This window comes from Natrix helvetica, assembly GCF_964273705.1.
Source record: "Natrix helvetica genome assembly, chromosome: 2".
In the NCBI taxonomy this organism is placed as follows: domain Eukaryota; kingdom Metazoa; phylum Chordata; class Lepidosauria; order Squamata; family Natricidae; genus Natrix; species Natrix helvetica.
The window spans coordinates 171537175-171554126 of NC_138552.1; the positions used below are offsets into that span (position 1 = coordinate 171537175).

General features: G+C 35.5%; 1 protein-coding gene across 1 annotated transcript in view; it reads right to left on the reverse strand.

The window, feature by feature from the left end:
• Window positions 1-3482: 3482 nt before the first annotated feature.
• The window catches only part of HMGN3 (high mobility group nucleosomal binding domain 3), a 50528-nt gene continuing 37058 nt past the window's right edge, over window positions 3483-16952 (reverse strand). The window contains 6 exon segments of the mRNA XM_081941325.1: window positions 3483-5276; window positions 5279-5336; window positions 5446-5559; window positions 7077-7124; window positions 8725-8754; window positions 15338-15388. Coding sequence (XP_081797451.1) covers window positions 5194-5276; window positions 5279-5336; window positions 5446-5559; window positions 7077-7124; window positions 8725-8754; window positions 15338-15388 — 384 coding nt within the window. The 3' untranslated portion in view covers window positions 3483-5193.

A 16952-nucleotide genomic window follows, 5' to 3' on the forward strand; every position in this document is an offset into this window, starting at 1 on the left:
CATACTTTGGCAAATTCAGGATTAGTCTCTTCACCTTCAAATGAGAAATTCCAATAATGCCTACCTCTCATATTTTGTAAAATTCTTTTATGGATTATTAAAGCCATGGGTATTTAATAATTCTTATTTACAGTGATGCCAAGTTTCTTACAGCATACATTTCACATTAACGTGTTTTTAAATCTCAAAATGAGACGGATAATTATATTTATAGTATCTTTAATACTGCTAAAAATTCTCTAGCTACCAATCAATTTCAGTTTTAATTCAAAATACAGGTATTTTAAACCCTATATATGTAACTCAGGACTAAAGTTACTAGAATATTTTCTGCTACAAAAAATGTGTACTAACAGTAAATGATCCAGGTATCCCTGCTATCCAAGATCTGAAAGCTACAGTAATTTTAGATAATTTTGACTGTGATATGCCACAAATGGAATTTTTTGTCCAGAGAAATTAATCTGAGGCAAACAATGCTATTGAGTTGCCATCAACAGAAAATACTTGTCTACCATTTCTACCCTGTTTCTTGTCAGATGTTCCCTGCTATGCAAGTAATGTCTCTTTTCCAGAAAAAAAAACCTTCAAGGGTTCCTAGTATCAGGGAATGCATTAGTACTTAGTATCAGGGAGAAAATTATTCCAGGTCTATTTTTATGAACACTGATTTCTACTAGTTCTAACACTGTTTCTCTTAATTGTGAGGTTTTGTGGTGATCTTTGTAATTTTGGTTTATAGATGAAGCTTCCCTTAATCTTCAAAGTTCATTCAGTTCCTTTTAATCTCACTAATTGTAGTGTTTTCTATTTCCTATTTTCTTAATTTGCAACTTTTTCTGATCTTTTCTCGGTCTCGATCTTATAAAAATAAGGTGTATACATTTTCTCCCTTTGACTTTCTCATCAGTGAGGCCCACCTACATTAATTGCTGTTTGGATCTTTGCTTCTTAGAACTGGGTTTTCTAATAACTATTGTACAAAGTAATTATGCAATCACTTATATTTCTCACCTAATTTTACTTTTAAATTTACCTTTTTGTAATTATTTCAAACTATAGAAATGTCAAGTGCTATGAGAAAAAATATTCTTCACTATGAACCAAATATTCTACCTAGACATCTATACATTATGCTCTTAATCATTTGAAAAAGGATATTGCCAACAATTCTGATGTACCGTATTTTTCGGAGTATAAGACCCACCGGAGTATAAGGCGCACCAAGGTTTTGAAGAGGCAATTTTTTTAAAAAACTAGGTAGGTAGATAGAGGGAGGGAGAAATACAGTAGGTAGGTAGGGAAAGAGAGAAAGTAGGTAGGTAGAGGGGGGGGAAATACGGTAGTGAGGGAGAGAGAGGGGGTAGGTAGGTAGAGTGAGGTAGGTAGGTAGGTAGGTAGAGGGATAGAGAAATACAGTAGGGAGGGAGGGAGTAGGTAGGTAGGTAGATGTTTCCAGGTGTATTTATCCATGTGTTGGAGAAGGAAATAACTGACAACCTACAGAACCTAAGACTTGTTTTTGCTGTCACAGCACTTGATCAATGTAATTCTAATCAATCATTCTAACTAAAGAGCTTTCTGAAAGAAAAAAAAAGTTTTTGCACTCTGCAACCACCCCCCCAAACGGCCCATTTTTCACGAAAACAGGCCCATTTTTGTTTTCAAATAAAAGGCATGAATAGCTGGGGGGGCTTGCAGAGTGCTCCTGGGGCGATGGTAGGGCCAAAAACAAGCAAAAAAATGGCCTGTTTTCTACAAAAACAGGCCCCTTTCTTGTCAAATTGCATGCATAGCCTTATGGAGGCTTATAGAGTGCTGCTGGGGGCTGGGGGGGGCAAAAATGGCCCATTTTTTGCTCATTTCTGCCCTCCCCAGCCCCCAAGAGTACTCTGAAAGCCTCCATAAGGGTATGCACGGCCATTTTTGTAAAGGGGTCGGGGCTTTGGGAGGAAAGAAAAATGCTATATTCGATGTATAAGACGCACCCAGATTTTCAGCCTTTTTTTTTTTGAGGAAAAGGGTGCATCTTATACTCTGAAAAATACGGTATGTTTCAATGGTGCAAAGAATCAAAAATTGAAGAGGAAGAGCAAATGTAAAGGTGATAGTTCTATTCCATTCACCATCTCCGCCTTACCTTTGCTGAGTTTGTGTTCCATTGCAGGCTTTAGGCTTATAAAATCTAGAACCTTGATTTTAGTATCTGTATGCAAGTGAGGTTTCTTCTTAGTTGTTTGCCCTATATCGGAGTACACATTGATGGGAAATGATATTTCGAAGGAGCAATGCTTGCCATTACATATGTACCCCATATCTCCTCCATCACCATGTGAGTAAAAATATCGAAGTAGATGCTAATTTGTGTTTTCTTAGCAAAGGATAGATAGTTCCATCATAGTACTACTGTATATGTTCTAAGTAAATTGAGACATTTAACCAACATATGCCTTATCTCCTGTCATCTGCCATTTCTTAAATGTAGGTTGTTAACTGCTATGGAAAATAAATCTACACTAAATAGGATTCGAATATACTTTTAAAAAGGGCTTTTGAAGAACATTTAACATTTCATATATGGAATGCTATTTTTGATCAATAAATAATCCAGCTTTACAGACTTTACCTACAATTGTGCCTGCATTACATAAAATGTATGACCCAATGTAATATATTTTTCAGATACATCAAGCAAACTAAAATAGCATTTTGTATAATTTGAAATGTGTGTAAAATACACTTTTTCAAACAATGGAAAATTAGTAAAAGAGTTTTTAAAATATATTAAGATATGGGGAGAAATAATGGACATGTGATACATTCTAATACTATGACAGGAGCATTTGATTTAATTTCTAAGTTTCCTATGAACAATTTTCTTTGAGTTTTCTTCCCCCCCCCCCCCAGTTCTAGGATAATGCAAGTACTACTCATTCTTTTTCTTCTATTAGTAGAAAAGCTTTAAAGATTGGGCAATGAATCTCTTGTGTCTTAATTACCTAACTGCAAGATGGAAAATAAGAGCATCCTACATCAAAGAGATGCTGCAAAGAAATTCATTAGTGTTTTTATATTATAAACCTATTATTAGGTTTTATTGTGATAAAAGCTAAAGAAGAAAATCAGTAGGGCTTTACTTTAGAAAACAATCACAAATTGTGTTATTATGTTTTACTGTATGAAATGATATGAAAGCTGCATATTATTCAAAACCCATTCAATGCTTTAAATCTTTTCAAAATGATAAGGACTAGGGAAAAATCATTTTCATATAAACACATCTTCAAGCTTTTGATGTATATTGTATTTATCATGTATATCAACACATGAAATCCTTTTATTACATTGTATCATATTTTTCTCCAACAACAAAAGCATAGTAGAGGAACTGAATCTCTATTAAAACAAAGTAAGATTTGTAAAAGTAGCTAATCATTATTGTTAGTATCATTTTTGCTAAATATTAAATAAAGACATTTGGATTGGATGATAATTACTTTATTGATTGAAACATGCATATAACTCCAAACATTATGGCCACAAGTGCAGCAATAAAAGTGTTATGAAGAAAAAATTTCCAAACCCTCAGAAAATAAAAGTACTCAAATTTCAGCCCAAAAGAAGAGAGAAATGACAAGATGCTTACAAGAGGCTAAAGCAGTGTTAATATGAGTTAGAAAAAAATTCCCTATTTTAACATCATTACAATTAGACTCCTTCAAATGTATTTTTACATCATTGCTTCAGAAGACCATCCCAGTGTTTTAAATCTCTATTTTGATATAAAAAATTAAATAAATGCAAAAAAGCAACAGAAAATACTAAAGGTTAAGCTGAGACGAACTGCAGTTTTCATAGTCATATATATATGTATATGAATTGGTAGACAGTTAAGAGGAGGAGATACAAATGTGAAATAACTGTTCTTTCAAGAAAGCATAAACTAATTTCCACTTACAATACTGTAGCATAAAACAGTGCTGAAAAAAATAATTTGTTACATAATCCATGGGCAATTTACATTTGTCTATACAAAGTGTAAGGCCTTCAAGATGTGTGAACCATCCAGGGTGTAAGATAGCTCACCAGAGCTCCTTAAAGACTCTAGTTTTGCATCCAGGCTTTGGGTGTTCTGGTATATTTGGCAAATAGCTCTGCAAAAGGAGTGGCTGCCTCTTAAAACTCTGCTAGTTTGCTTAAAATACATGAATTGTGAATATTATTCTTATCTGTTCCTAACCATAAAGTCAATCAATTTTTAGTATTATGTTGTAAGCCCCGGTGTTTTCTATGAGCTATAATCTTGATTCTGAAATAACAGTTGTAACCAAATTTCTAAACAAGTGTGCTTAATATTTTTCTGACAAGCATTACAAGGCATACCTCTGATTTAGAAAGATACTGATGAACCACATTTGTTAGCACTGAGACTTTGTTATTTTTTTAAAATGAAAAGGATCCCATAATGGGCAGCAGGTAGCCAAATGTATACATGTTTCATTAAAAACACTTAATTCTTAATTACAAAAGCACCACAGATTATTGCTTTAGGGGGAAAATGGCAAAAGATCTCTAACACCCATAGTAAAAACATCACTATATGCACCAAGACTTACACCTCTGAAAAGCAAATATATGGAATGCTTGTTCAATTTTATAAATACTTTTGTTTTCCAAAAGTTGCGTTAATGATGCTTTTCCCCCCCTTAACTTGACAATGTTGGGAATTTCTAGAAGTACTGATACAGAAGGAAGAAGTGTTCATATATAGTTTATCAACTCATTGTAAGTCCTAAAAAATTAGCATTTACAAAATCCTTGATAAAAATATCTTTTAAAAGTTGTCAAGAGGTACATAAAAACATCCTCAAATGTTCATGTCAGTTCATATGCACCTGTCATCTACTGATTCACTTCTGTGCCTGTAAAAGGAAAAAGGGAAAACGTTATGCCAGTCTGCCTTTTATAAAGAAAGACTAACCCTACTTCATCTTCTCTAAACAACTTTTCAGCACTCGCCATCTTTCCTTTTGCTACAAAGGTTTGAAGCAGACGAAACAGGTTATTTAACAACTATTGTATTATAGACAGGACAACTATAAATATTCTTACATTTACAGGTTCCTGGTTTGTAAAAGCCATAGAAACCTTACCTGCTAGCTTCCATTGTTCACAATGAAAAGCACCACACTACTATCTGCTCCTATTCACTGCATATGCAGAACGCTCTACTGTACCCTTAACTTTCACTGTTTCAATCTGCCCCTTTACTGACATGTGCTGGGTGGGACACCTCTGGATGTTGAAACACTAACAGTTGAGCGAGAGATGAGAATCTGTAATAACATTACGGGGGCAACAAAAAAAAGTATTATGAACATGCTTACATCAGCTCAGAAACTGAATTGTAAAACACTGACTGAATCAGCAGGATATATAAAGTACCTCTTCAGCTTTACTTTCACCATTTTCAGATGGTGTAGTACCTTCCTTTGAAGCTTCCTGTTTTTCATTCTTCTTCCCTTTAGAACCTTTATTAGCCTTTGTTCCAGGTTCCTTCTGATAACAGATCAAATATACAAAATGATTTATTAGAAAGCACCTAGGTAAAAGTCTCCAGAAATAATACAAGATACTTGCTTTTAACTCCATTTCTTTGAGAAGACAGTAGTATGTGTTTCTGAAGTTATGCAGAGCAATAATCAAAGTTACAGAGATGATTAAATTTTGGTGAACACCTATCCTACTTTGATGCACACCTGTGATACATATTTTACTGAGTTAAAAATGGAGACTTGTTTATAAAAATGCAAGGAATCCATTGAGCACTCTTACACCAAAAAGGCTATTCTAACCAACTGGTTAATTACATTTAATAAAATATTTACTTTATTGGAAGACCTCCTTAATCTGTACTAGATTGGTGGGTTAGAAGTCTCCTCTTAACCATTATTGGAGCTTTCTCCTAAAATTGCTTCCTTTTGCATTGTATTTGGATTGAACGGACTGCTATGGAGATAGTGTTCCAGCTAAACATACAGGTGAAACTCGAAAAAGAAACCCCGTGCTTTTGTTAAGCACAATATTAAGTGATCACCATTTCCACCCTCCTCTGGCTTCCCCATTGACTGGTTTAGGAAACCAGCAAAGAAGATCGCAAATGGTGATTATGTGACCATGGGATGTTCTGACATTGTAAATGTGTTCTGATTGTGAGTGCCCCCAGCTTGCATTCACTGTCACACTGCAACCGTTGTAAGTACAAGGACCAGTCATAGTACCATTTGTTCAACATCATCATCAGTTTGAATAGTCATCGAACAAGTGGTAGTTAAATGAGGACCACTTGTATCTGTACTCAAAGACGACTAATTATTGTGGAAAGTGGAGCAATAAATGTATTCTATTTTATAAAATCATAACTGAGGAAGCTGTAGAACATATATTGGACATGGTCTGGACAACTATATGGAAAGTGGATTAGCTGTATTTTTTTCTTTCCAAGGTAAAGAGTGGAAATGGTGATCACTTAATATTGTGCTTAACAAAATCATGGGGTTTCTTAATAAAGGCAACTGGAAATGCCAGAATTTCCACCACTAAGCATTGTTGTCACCTGACATCATGCTTTATGACTGCATCGCTTTGTGACAGAAATTCGCTATTAATTACTCTTATTAAGTGAAGACCACCTTTACAGCCTATGCTGATAATGGTTCCTTACATGGCAATAATTTCTGGCATAAAAACCTACAATTCGCTATTATTATTTCTAGTGTTAATAATAATTGTGTTTTAAATGTTGGTGGAGAAAAATCTGAAACAACGACCAGGTGACTGGAGAAATCTAATTTCTAGCCTGTATGAATGCAATGTTCACTGAGTGAATTTAAGCCAGTCTCTTTTTCTCTCCCCAAACTATCTCAGAGAACCTTACTATGAAAATTAAATGAGGGGTGTCCCCTATGCACACTTTAGTTCTTTACAGAAAGACTAAAACTAGAACAGACCAAAAAGGATGGTTAGGAAAATATGAAAATATTTACTGCACATGGTAAAAACCATGAGTGTTTTACCTTAGCGCTTTTCCTCGGCTTAGACTCAGGTTTTGGTGGAGCAGGTTTCTAGAAAATATATTCAGAGAATGCAACCATTAGCACAGGTAGTAACAAACACTGAGTTACTCCTTCTCCTTTCCTTCTTATTGTGATAAGGAAAGAGCTGATGTCCATAAACACAGTTCGCCTTTGTAAAAATTAGTTCCTATACCTTCCTCAGAAACACATGTTTCTTTTCCTATAAATTATAAATATTTTGCAAGAAACTCTTCTTGGTAATCTGAACTAGATATATCACTTTTTCTTTCTTGGTTAAAAATACTATTTCCTGTAAAGAAAATGAAGAAAATAATCAACAAATATTTATCAGATTAGTCATCTTTGCTGTGAATTGATTATGAATAAGCCTGGACTTAATAAATCAAATGTAATGTGACCCAGATTTAATAGGACCAGCAATGTCTTCCATATATCATGAAATTTGTCTCCAGTCAGATGATCTGTGGAAATATTAATGTTCCAGTGTTATGCATATGGCCACATTATGGCCACAAGAACTCCTCATGGTACTCACAAGAGTCCTTCTTGAAGGAGCTGGGTGGTTTAGAAACATGAATATATACGTTTGCGTGTCTCTTTCTGACAGTAAGAAGATTTAAACTTTTTTCTTCCTTTAAACTTCTTTGAAAATTGAGCTAGCCTGCGTGTTTTCTTTCTTTAGGACTATTTTCCCAATCATTTCCAAAGTCCAGACTGGCGCAAGCGCCCAGAAAAGCTTTGCTTCATGAACTGGCTGCTTGCTTACTGGCTCTGTATCAACTGAGGTGGGAGTGGGAAAGCTTGAGCATGAGGGCTGGGAGCCAGCAGTACTATAATTGCAAATAATTACTTTTATTTTTATTAAAAGGGATGGGAGAGAAAAGTAAAAATTGGTTTGGTTGATGCTGCCATTTAAGGCCAAAAGGCAAAGTAGGGAGCAGGAAGGAAGAAAAAGAAGAAAAGAAACAAGACAAAAGGAGTTTATTATGAATGGATTTTTCATAAAATGCTGTGGTTAGCCAGACCTTTGAGACAGTTAGATTGTGTTTTCTTATCCTGCAGCCATTGGACTGAGCTGGCCATCATAACTACACAAACAACCAAGTGTTTCCCCAGAGCCAAAAGGGTAAGGGACCTCTGTTCTAGCCTTTGGGGAGTGATATATTCCATCAAAACAAAGGAAGAAAATTAATTTGGAGCTTAGGAAGAAAGAGGCAAAGATTTTAGTAAGAAATGCAACTTTTTGCAAATCTCAAGAAACAATATTGATTAAATGTGCAGGAGAGTTTGTATTTGTCCAATCAGGTCTGCTCGGCATGTATAGTTATAGAGGCAGTAAATGTTATAACAGTGTCCTAGATGTCCAGTGTTCTCAGCTTCAAAATAAACTTCAATTGTACTAAGCTGCTTTGGGGCTTCCCAATGTTCATGGAAGTGAAAAATGCAGCAATCCTTGGTTATTTCAGATAAGAATTAATGTACATTATGCTCTCTTGTGGGTAGTTAAAAATTAAGATATGATTATCTTACATATCTTCATATGGCATAACCAATGTTAACTTGTATGGATTGGATTAAGATATATTGGGGCTTCATACTTACAGAAATAACTCTTATAAATACTTACAGCTGATAATCTTGCAGATCGTCTTGTTGGCTATAAAACAGAAATAAAATCTCTTTGTAGATTCATGGTACTAGGTAAAAGGGGATTACTGGGGAGCTATCATTCATTTGCCAATAAAATAAAATATAAATCAAAAATAGCAGAACGTATGCTAAAGTATTTACAATTTGTGGAATTATTTTAGAAATGTGACGTCCTTAAGTAGGATAATTTAATTGTTATACTTGGATATATTGTCTTTCTTTTTTTCTCTACATTGGAATGGAAATATTTTGTGGTAGGATTAGGGCTAAAGATTTGACATATACTCAAAAGTACAATGCAAATCAATCGTACTTTCAATCATTATTTTGGTAGCCAAATAATATTTGCTTTGTGATTCCTGGAGCTTTCTAAAATTAAAAATGACATATTTCTCAATACAAATTAATATACAGGTAAATATCTGGCATAAACCAACTTTTCCTTCCCAACCTGGAACACTCCAGATGAGATCAACCCCCGGCAGCACAGTTGTAGCTCTATGTATCTACAAGGCATTAGATAGTGGAAGGATGAATCCAGATAGACACACAGACACAGATACAAATAGCTGAAATAGAATTTCCTTACATCATAGTCTAAGCCAGCCAGCCCACTGCTCACGTGGCTCACTTTTGAACTGGCCACAATCTGGTAATGGCCCATGGTCCGGAGGTTGGGGACCCCTCGTCTAAACAGCACTGGTTATTAATATTTGGTACTTGTGACAATAGTCATTAATAATTTTGGTTTGATTTATTATTTTCCTAGGAGTACAGCCTATAAACTTGAAAAGTTCTAACTGAATGCTGGTATTACATGTCAACTTACATTGAAAATCTTGGGAAATCAAAATTCTCATCAAATGAAAAATGAGACAGGAGGATTTTAAAGATTTGCTTTAGGATACTGAGCTCCAAAAATAAAGGTTAAATACCATATTATAAATCTGAATCACTTGATTCTTTTTTCTTCCATTTTAACAAAAATATGGATATGTACTATTGATATAATAATACTTTTATAACATTGCTATACATGCTCATAGCCAACTGGGGAAGGTGTTACCATGTCCTGTTGCACTGCCTAGAAGACAGCTTGTTAGTGCAACAGGCAAGACCTGTGCCACTGATAGGGCTTACATGAAACACCAAAATGAAAACACCAAAATCATAAGATCCATAGTCTTGTGCTATGCTTCTGATTCCTGAATGCGCTAATATTAGAAACAACATATTGCTGCAGAAGCCACTGGCCACATTTCAGAATATATTTTATGATATACTTTCGGATATATTTTATGATATAAGAATTTGGAACTTTGGCTTTGTTGTTCCAACTTATTTGAAGTACTGAAATATTCACACGTGGAATAATTTGCTTGTTAATATTGAAAAAGATCACTGGAGACACCATTCCCCAGGATTTCAAATACTCTTTTTCTCAATTTGTCACCCCAAAGCCTTCTAACTAGCATTCAAAGAGTAGGACTAAAAATGCAGACTGAAACTTCAAATTCAGTTCTGCCAGTCATTGGTTTTAAACTTCCTTGCTATATTAAAAATGATATTACCTAGTTGGCTGCCTTTCAGATTTGTGGGGAATTTTGAGAATTGTAGTCATCAAACTGGGATAGGATGTTACAGATCTTACTATTAACAGTCTGAATTATGCTTCTTATTTCTAAAATTAGATTAAATGTCTTGCTGTATAGATCCGTTCTTTCTAGAATAGGATGTGATTTTAGTACAATTATCCTAAGTACATCATTGCAAGTATCTATTTAATAATTTTCCCTAAACATAATTACTAATTTTCATTTTCATTCATTAACTGTAAAATAGACCACTGCCTTGGAAATGATTGCCCCTAACCTGCAGGAGAGAATATCCAGGGTCTACAGTGTGATGGAGGGGACTTCTATTCTAACAAACCCATTCAATATATAGTGCTCCTAGCAAGGAGGCCTCTGCTTTTCATGCACATTAGACTAGCCCATTTTTTCCTTTGTCATTTTGGAAACTAGTTTAAAGTTGAAGTAACAGTATAAACAAACATTTTACAAAAGAAGGTAATCAATTAAATGTCCAATATGTTGCCACTTTGGCAGCTATTCCAGTACAATGTCTCAAAAACTGTATTTGTTATTCTTTCCCTTTTTGGGACTATGAGGCCACCAGATGTGACAGCTGTTCTACCAGTAGACTGATGCTGTATTAATTCCCCAGTTCCTAAAGTCATGCAAATGTAAAATTGCTTTGAAAATGTACTTTTTTTTCTAAATGTGCATTTAAAACTACCGTGCAAGGAAAAATTGTTTGCGAGTTTCTCCACTGTAATGAAAGTAACTATTATAGTTAAATGGAGAGCCTATGTTTGTATGTATGCATGTGTCTATGTATGTATATGTATATATTTGTATATGTGTGTGTTTACAGTGAAGATCCTTTATCAGAAAAAGGATTATTATTTAACTGCAGCAAATTAAAAAAAAAATCTGGTTGTGGCTAACTCACAGACATTCCAAAAATAAAATAAAACCTTACATCCTTCTGGACATATTTCAAAATATATGCACATGAACAATTCAGCTTAATCCAGTTAGCATCACAAATTTTTACATTTCTAGTTTCCTACAAGTAACAAGATTTTTTTAAAAAAATAATCCCTACAGAACACTAGCTTGATTAAGAAGAGAGGCAATTCATAGTTAATTATTCAGGAAAGTTGCTTTGGTAAATTAAAATGTGCTTTCAAATTGTTGATGTTTTAAAAATAAAATAAAAACATGCATTCATTTCAGCTGATCTGGAAACATTTTCTTAGTATATCCTGGTCAAATATGCCCATTATCACTTTATTACTAAAGGCAACATAAATCAAATGTTCTTTAATGGAACATTAATTCAAAAATATGGTAAATCTGTCATAAAATCTACTTCTATGGAACTAAGGGAAAGTACAACCTAGAAAAGAGCCCCAGTGAAACAAACAGGAGCTATACTGATTTGTTCTCAGAATGTATGGTTATAAAAAATCTGATTAAAAAGAAAAACAATACCTAAGCAAATATTAATTAGGCTTGTTTGATGTTCAGCCACTTGAATGGATTTCCTATAATTAGAAGTATTCTTCATGGTGAAGAAGATATGTATATTCTGATGAAGTTCCTTGGTATCACACACAAAGCGTATGAGACTTAGAAAACAATGCCATATAGGTCAGGATTATTTTTATTTTAACAGCTTCAGTAACAAAAGTCTTACAAGTCTGAATGTACTTCCATTTATCGTCATATGAACCTGGAAGAACTTTATGTGAAATATTTTCTCAACTTATTTTGAAGGCCTGGCTCAAGCCCTGCTTATCTAACTACTGTCTTGGTAGCAGTTCTTCCCCCTATCCTTCAGGGCTATTCCCTATTCCCGAGATGGCGAATCTATGGCACACGTGCTACGGGTGGCACGCGGAGCCATTTGTCAGGGCACATGAGGTGTTGCCCTGTCAGCTGGCCAGCATGCATGTGTGCGCTGGCCAGCTGAGTTCAGCCTTTTTTAAAGCATTTATAGGAGCCTGGGGAGGGCAAAAAGAGCCTCCCCTGCCCCATCCCCCGAGGCCCTACGGAAGCTTCCGGAGCTTCCCTGAAGCCTCCGGAGCGCAAAAAACTGGCCCTAATGGGCAAACCAGAAGTTCTGGAACGGACTTACAGTTTGCTCGTAGGGTCAGTTTAAGCCCTCTGGAGGCTTCAGGAGGCTTCCCTGAAGCCTCCGGAGGACTAAAAAGGACCCTATGAGCAAACCGGAAGTGACTTCCGGTTTGCTCGCAGGGTCGGTTTAAGCCCTCCGGAAGTGACTTCCAGTTTGCTTCAGGGAAGCCTCCGGGGGCGGGGGAGGCTGTTTTCACCCTCCCCAGGCTCCTATAAAGCCTCTGGAGCCTGGGGAGGGTGAAAAAAGCATGCAAAAAATGGGGGGTGCCTCTCATGCGCACATGTGCACTGGGGGGAGTCATGTGTTGCATTATGGGTGCGGCATGCCCACACACGACCTTCCTGGGCTTCCCCCTTTATGGCCAAAAAAGGTTCGCCATCGCTGCCTTATTCCCTCTACACATCTTATCAATACGTTCTTTCCAAAAATGAACTTTCTTAACTGCCAAAGCATAACATGCAATACGAGTATTTCAGGAAAAAAGGGGAACATCACATAGATGATCAAAATACGCCGTTGTGTTACATACTATGTTGATAGCACATACAAGCCTTTGTATTTTTCCACAGAAAAGTTACTTACGTGAGTATATAAAGTGACATTCCAACAGATATTAGTGCAGAAAATTCTGTTTTAGAAGGTTCTAGGTCAGTGTCGCCTCAACAGTATTGTACCCAACAACCCTACTTGTCTTTTTTTATTTATTTGATTATTTATACCCCACCTTTATTACTTCTACAAATAACTCAATGTGGTATATATCTAACACACCTTCCTCCTAGGGGCAAGGCTAATCTTAGCTTATATTGGCCCTGCTGCAAAGTAAATACGATTGTACTGTAATAGAAATACTTATTTCAAGACTGTCTTCTAATATTACTGCTACTGCTGCTGCTATTTTTACCAAATGGAGCTTCTGTCTTATTTCCCTTAAAATCAATTGCATTTATAATTGGAAACCATGCAAACAAATGCAGTAGATGTATTCTTGGTGGGGAGGGAGGGAAGGGGATTCTTTAAAAAAAAGTGTGACAAGCAGGAAAAAACCTACTTCAAGCTATTTCCAAAAGATTCCAATATGAGGGACAATTCTAAGTCTGCAAAGCAGATTCCTCATTTCAGCTGCTTCAGTTCACCAATGGAGTGAACTAACTTTGTACCAGATGGGAATGAGTTCTTTTGCAGAGCAGACATGTCCTTGGAGATAAGAGCATTCTATCTCTTACAGGCTTATTTGCACATTCCTTCTGCTTTTAAAATAAAGAAGTTATAATTTCAAAAGGGAGTTTATAAATAGCAGCAGCTTACAATAAGTCTTTGGAACTTGTATATTCCATGCAAATATTAAAACAACTTATGAACATTCAAATGATTTTTAAGAAGTTAGCATTTGATCCTGTCCACACTGACAGTTGTACTTGTATGCAAATAATCTGTATAGGAAAATATAAAGGAGGGGGTTTTTTGTTCTCACATCTCATGATACACATGGGCATGAGGGCATTCAGTCATGGTATATGAGACTATGATTGCCCACTTCATTCAATTCCCATGGACTTAACAAAAGAAAAATTATATTCCATCATTTCTTACACAACGGAATATTCTTTGACATCCCACCAAACCATTTCAAAAGTGGGATAATGATACCAACCTGCTTTAGAGATGGTAAGAATGACTAAATCAATGTGTATGAAGTCCTTTGAACTCTCTGCATTCTATAGGTCCCTGCACAAGTTGGAGAAAACTGCTCTAAAGTTATATAATAGCACAAATATCTATATTTTGGGATTTGAGAGCATAATACTCCCAAAATGCTATGAGCTAATTTGCACATGATGATTCTGATTGATTATAAAGAAGCAAATATACCAAAACATAGCTTGCTTTCCCTTGGCTCTTCCTGTTGGGAGATGTTATCTGTTGAGTTCAGTATTGTCAGAAGGGCAAGTCAGGAGCACCAAAACCTTGCTTGATACCATTACTTTCAAATTGGGCTCATAAGTCTCTATTAAGGACTTGTAACTCTGCTTCAAAATCTAACCAGAGAATTCAGTGTAGTTTGCACTTACAGTAATCACTACAGCAATTTTCACTTGAAACAATGCATTCAGCATTCTTAGAATCTCCATCCCTCCCTCTTGTTTAAATCAAGCTTCTAACTCTTATGTGAGTAAGCTTACTGAATTTCAGTCACTGGGACAACATGACTTGTGGAGGTTTGTACTGCCAAAGGTGTATGCCCCAGCATGTGGAAATTATTGAAGAAGTTCTTCCTACCTGGGAAAGAAATTATCTCTCAATGTACCCATTAATATAGTGGAAGAACTTTGAAAGGCCATATGGGAACAAGTGTTGTAGCAACTATAACTGACAGAACATTAAGTTTATCCATGGGCATCTATTCCTAACCAGAATTATGCCAAAATGACAAAACGTGAACTTACAATGCCGCATCTGACATTTCAAACTTCTCTCATAACATTGCACAGAAATTTCTATAGGGCACGTTTTGTCATTTGCTCACTCCTTTGCACCACGCTAAAAATCTGGAGACTGTCAATGAGGCTTGGACAACAAGCTGGTTGGCCAATTTCTGTTGCAACCAATGGATCAACATTTGTTGATCCTAAAAGAAGCCTATCCTGCCCTTGCAGAATCCTGTGGGACTTCCTAGTAAACAAGGACATTGTTTATCTAAATGTTACATTTCAAGGAAGAGGATTTGTTTAAATATACAAAATATATGAAGTATTAACCAGCTGTCACAAAAGCACCGCTACACTTTATTAGATAGACTGACTACTGCCTGAGAGGAATGTAATTGTTTTTGTGTCTATTATCTTGCCATCAATAAAAGAGAGAATTGAAACGATCAAACTTGCCTCTTGTTTTGTTATTTTTGCTGCATCCTTGGCTTCAGCACCCACTGGAGACTAGAAAGAAAATTATACGATTAAGTATATTGCATTCTCCTTAGTTAAAAGAGACAATCAGAAATATAGAACCAAATGGAAATCTTATAGATTATACTATTTCAATAAAACAGACAATGAGATTTAATTCCATCCTCATTTCTAATGAATTAGAGATCACCTGAGCATTTGATTATTATAAGATGAAGTGTTTTGAAGATATAAACATACACCAGGAATGAGAAACTTTCTATTTTAAAAGATATTTCTTTAAAAAGAGACTAAGTGGTGGTTTTAAGTAGAACCAATCAGTTACACATGTGTCATATTCAGGTTTAGTTTCCAGGTCAAATGAGGATGAAAATAAAATCTATAATCTAGTTTTGATGAAGATACAAAAATATAGAAGTGCAACTATTTGTCTTCCATCCAGTGCTCAATAATGGAAACAGACAACATATCTTATTAGTAATACTACAAATTAAAATCTGTAGTAAGAAAAGAAAATCTTAATTTTTTCTTTAAAGAAAATTAAGTTTAATTCAGTAGGACTAACTGCAACTAGGTTTATTTAAATCTAGATTCTTACTGGTAGAATAATGTTGCTTCGCTTGGATATTTTATGAGAAGTTTCTGATGTTTAGGTCAACAATTCAAACTTCCAAACTCTTATAAATAAATAAAAATGCCTGATATTGCATTAAAACCATTTCAAAGCAGCAAAAATGTGAAACTAGTAAAGCCTCATCTGGAGCTCTGTCCCATATGTAGATGGTGCAGGATGATCTACACAACAGTTCAGAATATAATTTCAACACAGTACCAGTTTAGCAGGAAAGGGCATCTTCAGCAATAGTAACTGGATTCCAAATGGGTGACATGTCAGGACAGAGTACTTATAAGTAGTCCTCATTTAGCAATTACCACATTTAGTGACTATCCACAGTTACACAAATAACTGAAAAGTAACTTTGCGACCAGTCCTTGTATTTGTAATCTTTTCAGATCTGTAAAGCAAAGAAGATTGTAAAATCATGAAGATTCACTTAGTGACCACCAAATTGCCCATCCTAATTAAGGTTGCTAAATGAGGACTACCTGTATTGCACTGGCATAAAAGGGGCAGCCTGTAATTACCTGGTCATTTTGAAGCACTGAGCATTGCTGTAGATACTTCTTGGGGCAGAAAAACATAGTTATAGGGCTTCCTGAACAATGCCTTTATCACCCAAACACGTAATAATGTACACAGATTTTTAATGGACTAGAAATAAAGAACAAAATGAAAAAAGATAATTGATTTCTACAGTTCATGTCTTAGTTGGCTTTTCCAGATTTTTTATAGTTGCTACAAACAGATTAAAACAGCCTTCAGCATATAATGCCACAGAATATATTGGAACTACAACTCCCAGAATTCAACAACTAGAGGATAACTGCAGTACTATAATACACCACACCTCATGGATTGTCCTGACCAGGACAGAGACACTACACAAGCTGTGTCCCAGCAGTCTCCAACATTCCTGAAAGTAATTAGTGGCAGGTATTACTCCAGTAGTTCCCGCAGCAACTAAATTTGTTA